The sequence below is a fragment of the Sciurus vulgaris genome, assembly GCF_902686455.1.
Source record: "Sciurus vulgaris genome assembly, chromosome: 12".
In the NCBI taxonomy this organism is placed as follows: domain Eukaryota; kingdom Metazoa; phylum Chordata; class Mammalia; order Rodentia; family Sciuridae; genus Sciurus; species Sciurus vulgaris.
In genome coordinates, this window is record NC_136473.1 from 96,393,680 (window position 1) to 96,411,423 (window position 17,744).

At 37.2% G+C, this 17,744-nt stretch overlaps 1 protein-coding gene across 1 annotated transcript in view; it reads right to left on the reverse strand.

Annotated features, from left to right (window-relative positions):
* The window catches only part of HMCN1 (hemicentin 1), a 410,617-nt gene that overhangs the window by 118,988 nt on the left and 273,885 nt on the right, over positions 1 to 17,744 (reverse strand). Inside the window, exons 40-46 of the mRNA XM_079108039.1 lie at positions 17,270 to 17,393; positions 11,264 to 11,439; positions 8,256 to 8,352; positions 6,609 to 6,731; positions 5,651 to 5,812; positions 3,817 to 4,098; positions 2,644 to 2,811 (exon numbers count right to left, since the gene is read on the reverse strand). Coding sequence (XP_078964165.1) covers positions 2,644 to 2,811; positions 3,817 to 4,098; positions 5,651 to 5,812; positions 6,609 to 6,731; positions 8,256 to 8,352; positions 11,264 to 11,439; positions 17,270 to 17,393 — 1,132 coding nt within the window. The remainder of the gene's footprint in view (positions 1 to 2,643; positions 2,812 to 3,816; positions 4,099 to 5,650; positions 5,813 to 6,608; positions 6,732 to 8,255; positions 8,353 to 11,263; positions 11,440 to 17,269; positions 17,394 to 17,744) is intronic.

A 17,744-nucleotide genomic window follows, 5' to 3' on the forward strand; every position in this document is an offset into this window, starting at 1 on the left:
AGCAGGATATAAGATCAAGGCTCATAAACCTAATGCATTTTTATACGTAAGTGATGAATCTTCAGACAGAGAAGTTAGGAAAACTACCCCATTCACAATAGCCTCAAAATAATAAAATAAAATATGTGGGAATCAATCTAACAAAAGAGGTGAAAGACCTCTACAATGAGAACTACAGAACACTAAAGAAAGACATTAAATAAAACCTTAGAAGACGGAAAGATCTCCCATGTTCTTGGATAGGCAGAATTAATATTGTCAAAATGGCCATACTACCAAAAGTGCTATACAGATTCACTGCAATTCCAATTAAAATCGCAATGACGTACCTTACAGAAATAGAGCAAGCAATCATGAAATTCATCTGGAAGAATAAGAAGCCCAGAATAGCTAAAGAAATCCTTAACAGGAAGAGTGAAGCAGGGGGTATCACAATACCAGAACTTCAACTATACTACAAAGCAATAGTAACAAAAACAGCATGGTACTGGTACCAAAATAGACAGGTAGATCAATGGTACAGAATAGAGGACTTGGACACAAACCCAAATAAATACAATTTTCTCATACTAGACAAAGGTACCAAAAACATGCAATGGAGAAAAGACAGCCTGTTCAACAAATGGTGCTGGGAAAGTTGGAAAACCATATGCAGCAGAATGAAACTAAACCCCTATCTCTCACCCTGCACAAATATCAACTCAAAATAGATCAAGGACCTTGGACTCATACAAGAGACCCTGCATCTTATAGAAGAAAAAGTAGGCCCAAATCTTCAACATGTCAGCTTAGGATCAGACTTCCTTAACAGGACTCCCATAGCACAAGAAATAAAAGCTAGAATCAACCACTGGAATAGATTCAAACTAAAAAGCTTTCTTTCAGCAAAAGAAACTATTAACAATGTGAAGAGAGAGCCTACAGAGTGGGAGAATATCTTTGCCATTCATACTTCAGATAGAACACTAATTTCCAGAATACATAAAGAACTCAAAAAACTCTACATGAAGAATAAAAATAACCCAATCAACAAATGGGCTAAGGAAATGAACAGACACTTCGCAGAAGAAGATCTACAAGCAATCAACAGATATATGAAAAAATGTTCAACATCTTTAGTAATAAGAGAAATGCAAGTCAAAACTACCCTAAGAATCCATCTCACCCCAATTAGAATGGCAATTATCAAGAACACAAGCAACAATAGGTGTTGGAGAAGATGTGGGGAAAAAGGTACACTCATACATTGCTGGTGGGGTTGCAAATTAGTGCAGCCACTCTGGAAAGCAGTGTGGAGATTCCTTAGAAAACTTGGAATGTTACCACCATTTAACTCAGTTATTGCACTCCTTGGCCTATACCCAAAGGACTTAAAATCAGCATACTACAGTGATGCAGCCACATCAATGTTCATAGCTGCTCAATTCACAATATCCAGATTGTGGAACCAACCTACATGCCCTTCAATGAATGGATAAAGAAACTGTGATATATATACACATTGGAATATTACTCAGCCATAAAGAATAATAAATTATAGCATTTGCAGGCAAATGGATGAAATTGGAGAATATCATGCTAAGTGAGATAAACCAATCTCAAAAAACCAAAGGGCGAATGATCTCACTGATAAGCAGATGATGATACATAATGGGGGGTGGGAGGGAGGCAAGAATGGAGGAAGGAGGAACTGTATACAGGGAAAAGAGGGGTGGGAGGGGTTGGGGGGAGGAAAAAATAACAGAATGAATCAAACACCATTACCCTGTGTAAATGTATGATTACACAAATGGTATGCCTCTACTTCATGTGCAACCAGAGAAACAAGTTGTACCCCATTTGTTTACAACAACAACAAAAAAGATTTTTGAAGCTAAATGTGCACCAATAAAAAAGAATTCCAAAGCTATATCTCACCATAATTTTCACAGTTGTTTTTGAATGTCATTATAGGAGTTTATTTAACCTTCATCTTGTTGGGTTTGACTCAAAATTTCCAGCATGAGGTGTGTCTGAAGTTGGATGCCTTCATTCAACATGTTAGGATTTTTTCTACATATCTAAGCTTTTTATTAAACACAAATTTGGCTGAATTATCTGCTTTGTCTGCATCTAACCCATTATCAAAAAAAGGTAAAGCGTAGCTTCTGTGGCTAGCCTCAAGATACCTCTCTCTGTGCTTAGATGGCAGGTTTCCCTGAATAATTATGTGTAGAATAGTCAAAATAATAATAAAATCTTAGTTCACAGAAAACTCTCCCATCCTAGGAATACAAACATCATTCAGATTAGCCATAGAGAAGTTGTAACCTGGTTCCAGGGGTATATAACATGATTCAGTGGAGTCAATGGATTCACTTTTACCACTTTTTATATTTTTTTACTTTTCATATTTGTTGGTAATCATTATAGCCTGAATGCTTTGATATCCCTGTAGTTTAAGCAATAAGAAAAAATTTAAAAGGGCCTGATACAGTTTCCTATGTCTTAAATATTCCTCTTAATATGATTAGTGGGTATCATAATAAGCAGCTAGATTAAAAAGAAAAAGAGAACAATAGAAACATTGAAAATGAAAAATTAAGGAGAAATTGTGGCCAGATGAAGCCAAACAGATGATCAGGCTACCGGAACTTCGACTACCTGAGAGAATCCTCACAGAACTGCCGAGGCTGACGGGCCACCCGTCTTTAAGCCAGGTTATGGAAGGCAGGGGAATCCCTGAAGCTTCACACGTCAGGGACACGGAGTTCTTCTCCACCACACTGATGTTTTCAGGAGCCCCGTGGCTTCCTATGATGCTTGGAGGGGCTGAAAGGTTAAAAAAAAAAAAAAAAAAAAAATAGGAAATGCAGAAGGAGGAAGCCAGTACACTTCAGACAGCAAATCCTAAAGACTTGACTGCTAATAAGACTCCCCGCTTCTGGTCAACGATCAACAAAATCAGCAATCACAGTCATGATAGATTTATTTTTATAGTGTGACATTCCTGGAAGTAAAAATGTCACCTCTTCCCCTCTCTGATCAATAAATGATTCTCACATTGTTATTACAATAGTGGTGAGCTGCTTCTTCTACCTCATTCCTCTTATCTGGCAGATTTATGATACTGATTTATGACTTCCTTACAGGTAGGATTTTCTAAAATATAACTGAAATCCTAAAAATCAAGAGTAATCTAACAAAAAAAAGATATTTAAGATGAACTCATTTCTCTTTTACATTCTGATTCCTTTGGCTGCAAAATTACAAGATATTAATACTGAGCCTTAAGCATGTTTTGTTATGAGATTTGTGTCTATTAAATTTACTATTGTTTCTATAGGTTTAAAAAAATAAACTACAAATTATATGTATCTAAATGGTTGTCCCTGAGTTTGTGTATGTTTGGTCTATTCCTACTGAAACTAGTGGCTCATTAATTAGTGTCTTAAAATTGACATCCATACCACTCATGCCCAACTGGTCGTGAACCAGTACGCTCTAAGGAACCTATGTTTATACTAGTCTTGTCAAGATAACCGATGGAAAGAACAATTAAGGGATTTTACTTGGGATGGCACTGAACCAAAAGCACTTGTGGAAGACTATTTTCTACTTTAGTATGTGTCTTCCTACCAGAACACCAACGTGTGGTTATCTCAGCAAGTTAATAACAGGAGATCAGGCACAGAACACCTGGAGACCTTGGGAAGTGGTATGCATGTAGAAAAGGATAGACTGTAAGACTCCCAACACACAAGCCCTTCATCTGCCACCCAGGAGGCTGGATCATACCAGCCAGGGAACAGACCTATTGAGCCACTTTCTACTTACTGTGAACACTTAGGTCATATTTTCTGTCAGTCATTCCTGCTACATTCACAGCAACACACACGTAGCGGCCTGTGTCAGACACATGAACGTTCTTCAGCTGCAGGATGCGACCTTCATGCAATATTTCCACTCCCCTTCCCTTGACCAAGGGGCGGCCATCCTTCATCCAGGTCACCGCTGGCTGAGGAACACCCTGCACCTCACACTCTAAGGAAACACTCTTCCCTCGAGTCACGATAATGTCAGTAGGGTGGCTACCACTATCAGTTATGGTTGGTCGAACTGGAGGAGAAAGAGAAAAGAAGATAGGAAATGTCTGGTTCAAGTCTTACATAGTAATTTTTATCAGCCTAAATTAAATACATATTTTAAATCCAGATATTAACTCTTAACAAAAAGACTCAGGACTAATAGACATGGCACTAATATACTGAGAGGTAGAATTCTTCTGTAATGCTTACAAGGTACCTAAAATAAAGTAAGAAAAGAACATTGTTTGTTAACTTCCTGTCATTGAGAAATTCTACAGATATTTGAACTTATCCCTGGAGCTCTACAGTTGCCTTCCTAGTCGGAATTTTAAAGTAGATATGGTAGCCGAGGGTATGTCTCAGTGTCTGTGACCAACTCCTCTCTTCCTCTACCTTCTACTCTTGGAGTTGGAAAAGCTGAGACTGTTTCTCACTCTTCCAAAACTGCCGTGGCTACGTGAACCAATTTGGGTCTATAATATCCAGGCAGATGTCTGCTAGGGGACTGGGGGACAGTTTTTGCTCTCCTGATATAAGGAAGACACCACTCCTTTCCTTTTTTGCCTTCAATGTGGGCTCGATACCACAGCCACAGAAACCATATCAAGAGAACAAAGGAAGGACCAGGAAGATCTCTGCTAACCAACTCCAACAATTAACTGCCAGCCTTAGACTTCTCCTTATGTGAGAAAGTAAACCCGGACTCATTTAAACCACTGACAGCCAGTTTTTCTGTTGCTTTACATTTGAATTACCAATTGATATCGATTCTAAGAACAAAAATTAGACCAACTCTCATATATAGGTAGATGGAAAGAAAAGTGGGCCAGTCTCTGTAATTCTGTGTCCTAGTAACAGTTCTTCCACAAATAACCCACGGGGCCTTGGTGAACCTCAGAAAATTCTGGGTTTAGAGCCCCCAGAGTGCACTCAGTCAGGAAAAGCAAGACTTGAAATGAGAATGTTTTAATATTATTGTCACATTACTGTGTGGCAAGTTATGATAAGAACTAAAACATTTTATATGTACATATATTGTATTTGTGATTTTAACACACACACATGCACACACATAAAATATACAATATGTTATACATATATATAAAATTGCAAATAAAAATGTGCTTTTATTACACTGCTTCTCAATAAATGGCATTGTTATTCAGCTCAAAAAAAAAAGAAGTCGTCTCTGGGTTTAAATCTCCACATACACAAAATGGAGGCAAGAGTTCTGTTTTATATCACAGCTCATCTAAAGATTGAATATGAGACTGTCAATATTTGAAAGCACTTCAAAATCATATCTCATTCTTTAAAATAAAACACTTGTATGTACTATAAAAATACCCAAGAGCAGAATTCCCTCTCTTGCCCCTTACTTGCTCACTATTCTGTCTCCATCCAGTAAATAAGTGTGTCGTTGGTGAGCAGAGGCAGAGTAGACAGCTATATTTAAATTTGTGGGTCACATGACATGCACAACCATACTACATTGAATGAATCTATGAAGAAGTACATAAAAGGAAAGAATGGAAAGCTTTAAAAGAAGATCGTGCCCAAAGCTTGGCTAATCAATAACATACTGTAAACTTGTAGACTGTATTCTTTCTTTGTGGTTCCGGCAACATTTGAAGCCACACAAGTATAGAGCCCTGCATCAGAGTTTTTGGCAATTGAAATCTGCAACTGTCTGCCTCCAGATAAAATTCTAACTCGCCCCACAGAGTCAGCCAGCACTGGAGAACCTGCAAAGAAAAGCAAATATAGATCTGACACACACACACACAAAAAAACATTTTGTATACCTACTCTGATAAGTATATACTGTTACTTATTTATTTCCTAATTCAAGTACATAAAAGCAGACAACACAGTAAAATAACCCTCCTGTGGTGTGCAAAATGAAGGAAGAATATAAATGAATTAAAAATTTAGATGATCTGTCTGATAACTAGTGGACACATGTAAGAATTTGTTGATGAGTAAGTTGAAAATCTGTTGATCTGAAGAATTCACTCTTTCTTTTTCATATATATTTTTTAGGTGGACACAATATCTTTATTTTATTTTTATGTGGTGCTGAGGATCAAACCCAGTGCCTCACGCATGCCAGGCAAGTGCTCTATCACTAAGCCATAACCCCAGCCCCCATGAATTCAATCTTAATACACATTCCTAAACTGTCATAAATATAGTAAAAATGTGTAACTTTGAAAATAATTTTAAAAATCTATTTTAAAGAAGAAAACTTAGTTCTTTGAAAATTGAATTCTGGATAATTATAGCTGCCCAAAATATATTTTATTAAAAAATCAATCATTTAATGCAGAAAATTGATGGTTTTTTTCCTAGGGAACAGTTAAGTCTTAAAAATGAAGATTTTCAGGTAGTGTGAAAGTATCAATACAATATAAATCAATGTTGCTATCTTAAAGTATACAAACCCTAAAAAAGTTTATTTGTAAATTGACATTTGTTAAACAAAATATTCATTTTTTAAATTTATATTTAATTTTAGAAATTTCTGGGATGAAAACTGACCTTCCTTTTTCCAAATGAGATTTGGGGGTGGAATTCCACTTGATTCACACAAGAGGCTAATGAGATTCCCTTCAATGACTGTATGTTGAGTCAATTCATCAGAACCATAAATATTTGGTGTTACTGAAAGAAAAACAACATTATTTTTATACTTTTCATTTCACATAGTATTTCCCTAACACTTTATATGCAAGAAGAAAAGTTTCTATCCATATGACATAAGGAAATAAATAGTACATGAGGTTGATACAGTAACACCATATTAAAATCCACCTGTTAGATGTAGAATTACTATCTAATAGCTGAGTATCCTATTTTAACAGATAAAGTTTAATTACCAAAATATTCAGAATGGCATAAAAGAAGCAATTAAAAAATATTTAGATGCCTTGCATCAAAAATCTATGGCATGGATCAAGTTTAAATTTAACCACGTCACTGGGGCTCAGTCAACTTTGATATCTCAGGTGCTGAACAAAATCAGACCACATTTGGTAGGTAGCATACAGTGAAGAACAGAGTCGAGGGGCTTCATCCAATAAGTGGACATGCTACCTATTCTAGACAGCATGGCCTGCCTCACTACTCATCGCTGGAACCTTCAAAGTGAATCTTGACTGCTCATGCTTCTCTCAGGGGCTGCAGTCTGCAGCTGCTGAGGAGCTTCCGCTAGGACTTTCTCTGGCTGTGGTATCCTCAGGTGGATAATGCTGGTTCTTCCCAGCTCCGGGAGGTGAGGAATGGGAGAATGCTCCTCATCCCATAGCACAGTGTGGGATGTTCAACGGCCCCATGTAAGAGCCTCTAGTCCTTTAAGGCTCCTGCCACCAACCCATTTTTCTTTTTCTCACCCCTTTCTGTGAACCTGTCAATGTTCTTTCTGTTTGACAATTCGGTACTGTACTCGCTTTATACTTCGCCTTCCTACCAAGTCCTGCCATCAGTCTATGGACACAGCCTCCCGGGTAAATGTCAGCTCATGACTTCACTCATTTAAATGTTTAACAAAACACAGGCAAAATAAAGAGGGCTTAATAGGTCATAAAGGAATTTAAAGCAGTATTTAAAGGTGATGATGCTGGAAATAGGAGCAGTAATTAACAATTAGGAGACAGCCAGGCCAAAGCAAAAGTTGCGATCATTCATAAGAATTTCCTTAATTAGTAACACATAGTAAAGTTTCAAGCGAGAACAGCTTTTCTGAACTAGCATAGTAACCCCATCTTCTTCCACCGAGACCTGGGTTGTCTTCCCCTCTCACACATGTAGTTCACATGTATCATTTGGCTTTTGATTTATGTTCACTTGGCCAACCCATTGCTAGTGTCCAGAGAAGACCCACACATCCCAAGGCTCTGGTTGTGGAAGCTAAAGGACACACTGGGCAGAAGAGAAAAGCCCTGCCACAGCAAAGTCACCACTGCTACTTTAGGCTCAGGGGATCCATCTATTGCTGCTCCTGAATTAGTTCTTTGAGTTGATACTCAAGACTGCTCAGAGTTTCTAAAAGCACCGGTGATTACCCATCTCTGTATTATAATCAATTTTAGTTACATGGATGAATATCATTTTAAGAACTGACACAGTGAATAAAAAGATTAATTTTCGGGTCATGTCATTAGCTTTGCAGGGGCTGATTGTACTTACCCCAAACGTTGACATTATAGTTTTTCTCAGTTTTTCCAGCGACATTCGTTGCCTCACAAGTGTAACGACCAGTGTCTTGAACCTGAGCATCTTCAATCTAAAAACAAAACCACTCTCTGAAATCACAAGTGCTGTTTCACAGTCGGGGGTTTTCCACTAGTGACTCTTTGTAATCTCTTACTTTTAATTTTTATTCTAAAGATTTCATTTAGTTACATGTGGTGCTGAGAATTGAACCCAGTTCCTCACACGATAGGCAAGTGCTGTATCACTGAACCATAATCCCAGCCCCTATTTTGAAGATTTGTAAACAATAAAAAGGTGAGAGAATCATAAAATGAACAGCTAAACTCCCATCCCCAGATTCAACAGTAATGCTCAAACCTTATTTTGACTTGATTTATGTTGAAAGTCTAGAAAGGCTTTTAAAATACAACTTAGATAAAACAGCAAAAACTTTTCACAATTTCTGATAAACTCAGGGCTTTAAAATATACAATCCTTATCTAATGAGGACAAATGTTCAGTAAGTTAATATTCTTATTTTATTATTGCCTGATTACATATGTCTTTTCCCCACACTAGGTTTGGAGGTGGGAGATGAATAGAATAGAGAAGAGAGTTTTTAAAAAAAAATTTTTCTTTTTTTTTAAGTTGTCATTGGATCATTTGTTTTATTTATTTATATATGGCACTGAGTATCAAACCCAGGGTCTCACACATGCCAGGCGAGTGTTTTACCACTGAGTCACAACTCCAGCCCCAGAGAGGAGGGGTTTTTGAGCACCTACTGTATACCAGGCCAAATAAATGGTCGGATTCTACCACTGTATCTGGGTCAAGGTGTGTGACCCAGAACGTCCAGGTAACATGGTTTCTGCTGACCCACAATGCTTGACGTCTGTCCAGGTTATCACTCTAGCCTCCTCCCCAGGCTTCTCAACGGGTCCTGCACACCCCAGGTGTCTGGTCCAGCTCTGTGATGGACATCAATAGAACTTCTCTATTCACCCAGAGTGGTTGTCTTCCTGTCATTCAGTCAGAGCTAAGGCTTGAGAATTTTACTACTTGCCTTCTAGAAGGTTGGGCTCTGCCTCTGGGCAGGTGTAGTGCTTTTTCTTCTTCTTTCTTTTTCTTTGCTGCCCCTGCAGCTTAGTTGGCTTATCCCTCTTTCATTCACCAGTGACTCTGGTATGGGCTCTCTGGGCTCCCTTATTACTAATTCCCAAGGTCTCCACCCTTTTCTCTAGCCTTCGCCTTCACACTCCTCCTCTCTCCCATGCTGCTGTCCTTCAGAGTAAGCTGCTCGCCTTACTGCCCCTCCTACATGCTGACGCCCCTTCGTCCATTCTTCCAGACTGTTTGCCAGTAATGACTGATCTTCCTCCACCAAGAGGCTGTGTGCAGTTTGTAGCTATACTCCCTGCGTTCAAGTTGAAGTTCTGCCTGTAACTAGATTACTTAGCTATCTTTTGAATTTCTCAGCTGGGTCATTACAAGTATTATATAAGCATAGGGTTACAAATATTTAGGCTTTTTGGCCTCCTAAATTCTTTTTTTCTTACAAATGCAAACTTTACAATAAACATTAAGTAATACATCATAATATATCAAAGTGCCCCAAATCATTTTCATAGAGAAAAACTTTTAATAAATCAGATTTCTATTAATGATAAACACCTATAACAAGCTAGGACTACAAGGAAATTTTTTCAATTCACTAAATGACAACTATGGAAAACATGCAGGTAGCTTCATATCTAATATGAAAACCTGAGTGCTTTTCACCTTATTTTGGGAAAAAAGAAAAGCTGTTTATTTTTATGACTTCTAGTAAATATTCTGGGAATTTCAAACAGGATTATACAATAAAGAGCAAATAGCCAATGCAAATAATATCCCACATGTGAAATGTCTAAGGAATTATCACATAAACACAGCACTAGAGAAAATAAATTAGTTCAGCAATATCTGGGGTAATTAGGTCAATGTAAAATTGTGTAAATTTTTATAAACAGCAGTTATCAGTTTCAAAATTAAGAAAAATTTGTATGCACAACTGTATGGATAAATAATTTGAAATAAAATAAGAATATAAGTTCAAGACCTATTCACTAAAATATAAGGAAAAGGAAGGAGAGAAAATGATGTGAACAAATGGAAAATTAGGCAACGCTGAATGATTAAGAGTTTTTAATTTCAAGCTGGGCACAGTGGCAAACACCTTTAGGCCAAGCAATTCTGGAGCTGAGGCAGGAGGATCACGGGTTTGAGGGCCTCCTAAATCTGAATGCCTGAGGCCCCCTTTCAGCGTCAGCTCTTATTTCACTCAGATGAACCTTTTCAAAATTATTTCCAAATATTCACTTTGTAAAATTCTTGGTATCAAATTAGCTTACTTAGCTTTCCTTAATTAGGGAATTAATTTTAAATAATTAAATTAATTGATTTAAAATAAATTTCTATTTATCCTTAAAAAGTTAGGCAGTCTTCCAAGACTCTTCTAGGCAACCAGAGCATCATCTTTTGCTATCCCTCCCTACATATACTGTCTGTAACATCCACTTGGTAACTGACTCAGACTTCGAGCACTTATTGCATTTTTGAATTGATCTGTTGGTTAACTTTTCATGGATTTATGTGAATTTTAAGACATTGAGGATATTAAATGTGTTATATATTTGGTATCCATCTCCAGAGCACCCAGAATGGTATTTGCTGATTGGCTGAATGACTGAAGATGGGCCAGTCATTGCAATATTTCCATTATGTTTTCCTGGAAGCATGTTTTGAGATAGTTTCTGGCTACAAGTATGGATAAATGATTAAGTATTTAAATATCATTAAGCATAAAATTCAAAAATATTAAAAACCTCATTAAGGAAAGTGTTCCCAGAATTTATAAGATGAAATTAGAACAGCTGTGAAACGTAGGCAAGCTTAACAGGGGTAACAACAACACCATGAGCTGAGGAGTAACATATAATGAAAGGAATTTACAGCCTTACCTTTAACACACTTCCATTTTCAGAGATACTGAGGCCTGGTTTCTTCAGCAAAGGGCGGCCATCTTTTAACCATGTCAGAGTGGGTGGGGGGACAGCATCACTTTGACACAACAACTCTAAGTCTTGGCTAATGAGGACAGAGATGTTCTGTTCTTCTCCCATAATATTTGGTGGAACTAAGTGAAAGATGAGATTTCCCTCAGCATAACACAGCAAACTGTTTATCTTCATTAATCATCACGATGTACAGTGAATTACTTTCTTGGTTCTTTTAAGATAGAGGATCATAGCTGCTCTAAAATAGTCTCTTTGCATCATTTGGTTCAGAATCAAGTGTTAGTAAGTCACTGATTAATGTATGCTGACCATCTTCTCATTTGAAAAACTTAGAACTAAAAGTTCTCAACAAGTGCACACTTAAGAAACTTCTAAAACTAGATGTCACTGCTTAAGGTTTTCAAAGTAATAAATCACTCATGAAATATTTTGGAAATAAAAGCAAATATACTTTCAGTATGTAGTTACATATTTTTGCAAAAGAAAGATCTTCAACTCTACTACAAAGCAATAGTAACAAAAACGGCATGGTATTGGTACCAAAATAGACAGGTAGATCAATGGTACAGAATAGAGGACATGGACACAAACCCAAATAAATACAATTTTCTCATACTAGACAAAGGCTCCAAAAATATGCAATGGAGAAAAGATAGCCTCTTCAACAAATGGTGCTGGGAAAACTGGAAATCCATATGCAACAGAATGAAACTAAATCCCTATCTCTCACCCTGCACAAAACTCAACTCATAATGGATCAAGGACCTCAGAATCAGACCAGAGACACTGCATCTTATAGAAGAAAAAGTAGGTCCAAACCTTCAACTTGTTGGCTTAAGATCAGACTTCCTTAACAGGACTCCCATAGCATAAGAAATAAAAGCTAGAATCAACCACTGGGATAGATTCAAACGAAAAAGCTTTCTCTCAGCAAAGGAAACTATCAGTAATGTGAAGAGAGAGCCTACAGAGTGGGAGAATATCTTTGCCACTCATACTTCAGATAGAGCACTAATTTCTAGAATATATAAAGAACTCAAAAAACTCTACACCAAGAATACAAAAAAAAAAAAAATACAAATAATCCAATCAACAAATGGGCTAAGGAAATGACAGACACTTCACAGAAGAAGATGTACAAGCAATCAAAAAACATATGAAAAGATGTTCAACATCTCTAGTAATAAGAGAAATTCCAATCAAAACCACCCTAAGATTTCATCTCACCCCAATTATTATGGCGATTATCAAGAACACAAGCAACAATAGGTGTTGGAGAGGATGTGGGGAAAAAGGTACACTCATACATTGCTGGTGGGGTTGCAAATTAGTGCAGCCACTCTGGAATGAAATATGGAGATTCCTCAGAAAGCCTGGAATGGAACCACCATTTGACCCAGCTATCCCACTCCTTGGCCTATAGCCAAAGGACTTAAAATCAGCATACTACAGAGATACAGCCACATCAATGTTCATAGCTGCTCAATTCACTATAGCCAGATTGTGGAACCAACCTAGATGCCCTTCAGTTGATGAATGGATAAAGAAACTGTGGCATATGTATATATACAATGGAATATTACTCCGCCATGAAGAATGATAAAATTATGGCATTTGCAGGCAAATGGATGAAATTGGAGGATATAATGCTAAGTGAGATAAGCCAATCTCAAAAAACTAAAGGACGAATGATCTCGCTGATAAGCTGATGAGGACATATAAAGGGGGGTATGAGGGGTTAGCGTTAGGGTTAGGGTTAGGGTTAGGGTTAGGGTTAGGGATAAGGAGGGTGGTAAGAATGGAGGAAGGAAGGACTGTATAGAGGGAAAAGAGGGGTGGGAGGGGTTGGGGGAAGGGAAAAAAATAACAGAATGAATCAAACAACATTGCCCTATGTAAATTTATGATTTTTAATTAAAATAAATAAATAAAAAAAATTAAAAAAAAGAAATGAATTTCATAGTCACAGAAGCGAAATTAAAAAAAAAATTCTGGAAGAGAACAGAGATCACCTAGTCCTACCTAACCGTGTGCAAAACATTAAAGGGGTGACAGATAATAGCTATGCGAAATAAAATGACTAATTGATGGCAAAGAACCTTCTAACTTGAAGTTTAGTGTTCTTTTCTTGTTTTCCATGGTGCCCTGCCATCATTCTATGGAACAAAGCCCACGGGGGATAAGTGACACAATAAAGAACAAGCTAAATCCATGGCAGCTGTAAAATATCCAGCTACATAAAAGGAGGAGATGAGTTAAAATTTTAATGTGATTAAAATTAGAAATTCTCTGGCTATACAGCTTGTCAGAAGATGAAATACATTCTTGGATAAATTTAAGGAATCAAAGAAGCTCCTTCATTTGAGTATATTAAGAGTAAACAACCTATTGTCTTAGATGGTTTTTCTTTCTTTCTTTCTTTCTTTCTTTTTTTTTTTTTTTGGTACTGGGGCTTGAACCCAGAGGTGCTTAACCACAGAACCACATCCCCAGCCCTTTTTTGTATTTTATTGTATTAGAGACAGGGTCTCGCTGAGTTGCTCAGGGCCTCATTAAATTGCTGCAGCTAGCTTTGAACTTGCAATGCTCTTGCCCCAGCCTCCTGAGCTGCTGGGATTACAGGCGTGCACCACCCCGCCCAGCCTGTCTTGGATGGTTTTGCACAGCTCTGTCAAGAACAGGAAAATGGGCTCCATAATCTATCAAGGACTCTTTCAAACCTGTACATGAAATTAACTGGAAAGAGAAATTAATGATGAAATCAGAACTGTCATAAAGGGACACTCCAAAAAAATCACAGAGGGGAATTTCCTTGGCCATTTTTCATTAAATCCCATAACTATTCAGAGTTGCAGGAATCTCATGATATTTGTAGTTGTTAAATTTGTTTTTGTTCTGTTTGGTTTTCATAAGAAAGGCCAAGTTATATTTAAATGAATACTGAGGGTCTTTCCAAGTGTTTGGTAGAAATGAGATTTTTGTGGTGAATATTATTATAGTCCATTAGCCATTGTTCCATGCTTAATACTCCAGCATGCGGTCAGATGACAAGGAATGAGTGCAATCAATTTTGACTGGTAGCATTTGTGTTTCCGAAACCATGAGGCTGCTCTGCTACTCTGTGCTTCAGTGGGAAAGGGATATGAACCAAAGGGAGCGTTTATGTCCGGTTTCTGGGTGCAGGCTTGTGCTAAACCCAAAGCAATGGACATGAAAGGAAGAAATGACCCGACGGTGGCTGAAACAGGCCAGGGGAGCATTTGTAAGATGTTCCTTCTGCTAAATTTCATCGTGTGCAACAGGTCCAGCTCTCAAAGGTAAAGTAATCCACCAGACAGGACAACAGTGGAATTGTTTTTGATATATGAGACACTAGAATAGGAGGTATGTGACTTAGTCTGCTCAAGAATAAGATAAAAGTCCTAATAAAATAAGTATAATTAATGTCACTTTCTAAAATATCAAGAAAATGGATACATTCACAATTTTCAACATAGGAAACCCTAAATAGAATAGCCAATTTCACAGCCTAGAAATAATTTGGGGTCAAGTTTGGTCTTATTGGATAAAAAAAATATCATGGCTGTATAAAATGGTTTATCTTTCATTATTTGTAGAATTTACAAAAGAGCATGATTTCCTTAGGACTGTAGAAGTGAAACTCAGAAACAATCAAAGATTGCAAAATGCTAATTTATTTCTAAATATTGTTCCTTCTATTACTCTTCTTTATAGCTAAATTAGTTCATTCAAATTTAAAAGGAAACAGATTTTTAAAACTGCAAAAATAATGGAGCATTTGTTTAAAAAACTTAAAGCAATCTAATTACAGTTGAGAACATATACATTACTGAAACACGTGTATTTTTTTCTGTCCTGTCTTTCATTTCCAACTTTCTGTTTAGTCTGAGACGAGAACAAGGTTCCTTAGCTGTTTTCTCTCTTGCTTTGTGGTTATGTTGCTTAGGAAAGGGTATGTTCTGGACTTGTTACTCATTCTACACTTTATACCTACTGAATATAATTACCAAAGTCAGAATTGCCATCAGGTTATACTTGCTCAGATGCTGAAGACTGTGAGCCCTATAAGAAAGTTTTCTGAGCTTAGGCTTAAAGAAGAGGTGTTATAAGAATGCAAATCTTTTTTAAAATGTCTCTTATTTCAATGTCTCACAATTTATAGCTGGGAGGAAATTCTTTAAGGAATTACTATTCGTGTATAGGGGGAGCTATTTTATACACTGTGTATTCCTCCTTCCATGCCCATACTCTAGAACATAAATCTAAGGGGAATTATCTCTGGAGATTAACATTGATTAGGCTACAAGTAGACTCAAGATTGCTGAGAATACTAATATAAGAATAAAATGGATAGAAAGAACGCTAATGGAGCACAGGTTGGAAACTGACTTCAAACCAAAACACTGCCTTAATTTTATAGTTTTTAGTAGTTTGCTGAATATATATTTCAAATGATAAATATACATATGCATTCACAAACATACACACATAACAGTCAGTCATTTTATTTTTATATCAGAGGAAATATTCTAGTTTTTAGTCCAAAGAGATGGGATGGAAGTACCCTACCAAATGATAAAGAATAGTGATGAATGTTTCCATAACTCTTAGAAAATTACAGTTCTCCATCATCTCCCAGGCCCACTCTTGACATTAGCCAGTGCACAAATAGAAGGAGTTGAATCTTGATTTTCACTGTTGACTAAGACCTAGTCAAAACTGCTGTGAAGCCATCTAATGACTGAGGAGCTATTATGTCACATACTTAGCCTGATGATCTTTCTCTCAAGATATTTTAGAAAGACAGTCATCTAGTTTTTAGAAAGCATAACAGTGACCCTATTTAGTGAATGAATTAGAATCCCTGGAATTGGGCATTATAAACCTGTTACCTAAAACACACAAGCAAATCTGGGGACTGGAGTCAGATCCAAGTCAATTGTAGTAGCAACAGAAAAGAAAGACAACAGAGAGTATATTGGTAGTATACTAATGCCAACTAGGATTTTTTTTTTTTTATGTCAAATAATATATGGTATCAATGTTGGAAGAAGAGACTGTTTTTACTAAAAATGTATGTGATTAATATAGAAGTTATTTGTGATACATTTGTTTTTGTCAAATTTACAAAGAAAAGTCAACATGATCCTCATGATCTGGAGATACACACACACACACACACACACACACACACACACACATACACACATTTCCAATAAAAGTGAGTTATTTGGAGGGAAGCAAGACTTTAGACCTGTATTAAGCAGATACTACCCAAGGGGCCATGGAAGATGTCATTATTCCATGAACCAAGGAATTCAATGCATATAAGACACTGAATGAAGTCTGCAACAGTTCTAAATATAACGATATACCAACATGTGGAATGACAGGCATCATCAGTGAATGGAGGTCTTCTGTTGTGATGGAACCAGGCATTCCCTTCTTATCCACATGACCACACTGTGGATAGGTAAAACACCTGAATTTTGTTTAACTTTGGCTTCCCAAATTGTTTTGAATTCATAGACATAGTATTGGTTACAAAATACAGTGACTGTACATATAATTTAAAATAATAATGACTTTGTGTAGAATGGATGACAAGAACTACGGGGCAGGTATTCGCTTTAGTGAGAAGACAACGCCTTTACAATTGCAGAGCTGATACCCATGGTCGTGTTCTTCAGAGCACTCTACAAAACCACTAGTAAGGATGGATGTGCACATTTTAACATCCTGGAACTTTAAAAAGGATATATTAAAGTCAAATATAAAAGAGAAAGTGAATTTGATTAGGATCCATCGGGTACTATAATTCCTTTGTTCATAGTTCATTATTCTCAACAATTTCCCTTAACTTCCTCCTTGAGCTCAAGAGCCAAACACATCTATACCAGAGCAGACATAATTAGTAGCAGGTCTCACCATGTACTCTGAGGTCAATATCTCTTTGCTTCTCCCCAGCAGCGTTCACTGCCACACAGGTGTATCGCCCTGTGTCACTTATTTGTGCGCTGGTCAATGCTAAGATGCGACCACCAGAGAGAACCTGCCAAGGAAAAGAAAGCTAAATAACCAACGTGCCTCATGAAAATGGAAGGTGTCTTTTCCCTCTTGTTTTCAAAGGCTGCTGATGGGGCATTTGTCACTAGAAGAATTTTCACTTGGATGTTCTAAAGTGGGCAATATAATCCCCTTCTTATCTTCTCAGTGGAAAAATCTGAGAGATAAGAACCAAACTGGATAATAACCACTGAAAGCAGGTCAATGTATAGCACAAAGAACAAGTCAAAGTTCGTCCATAATTATCAGAGAGAGAGAGAGAGAGAGAGGGAGGGAGAGAGAGAGAGAGAATAAGCCACAGGGGGCAAAGAAGAGAAGTGGAAAAAAGAAAAGCTAC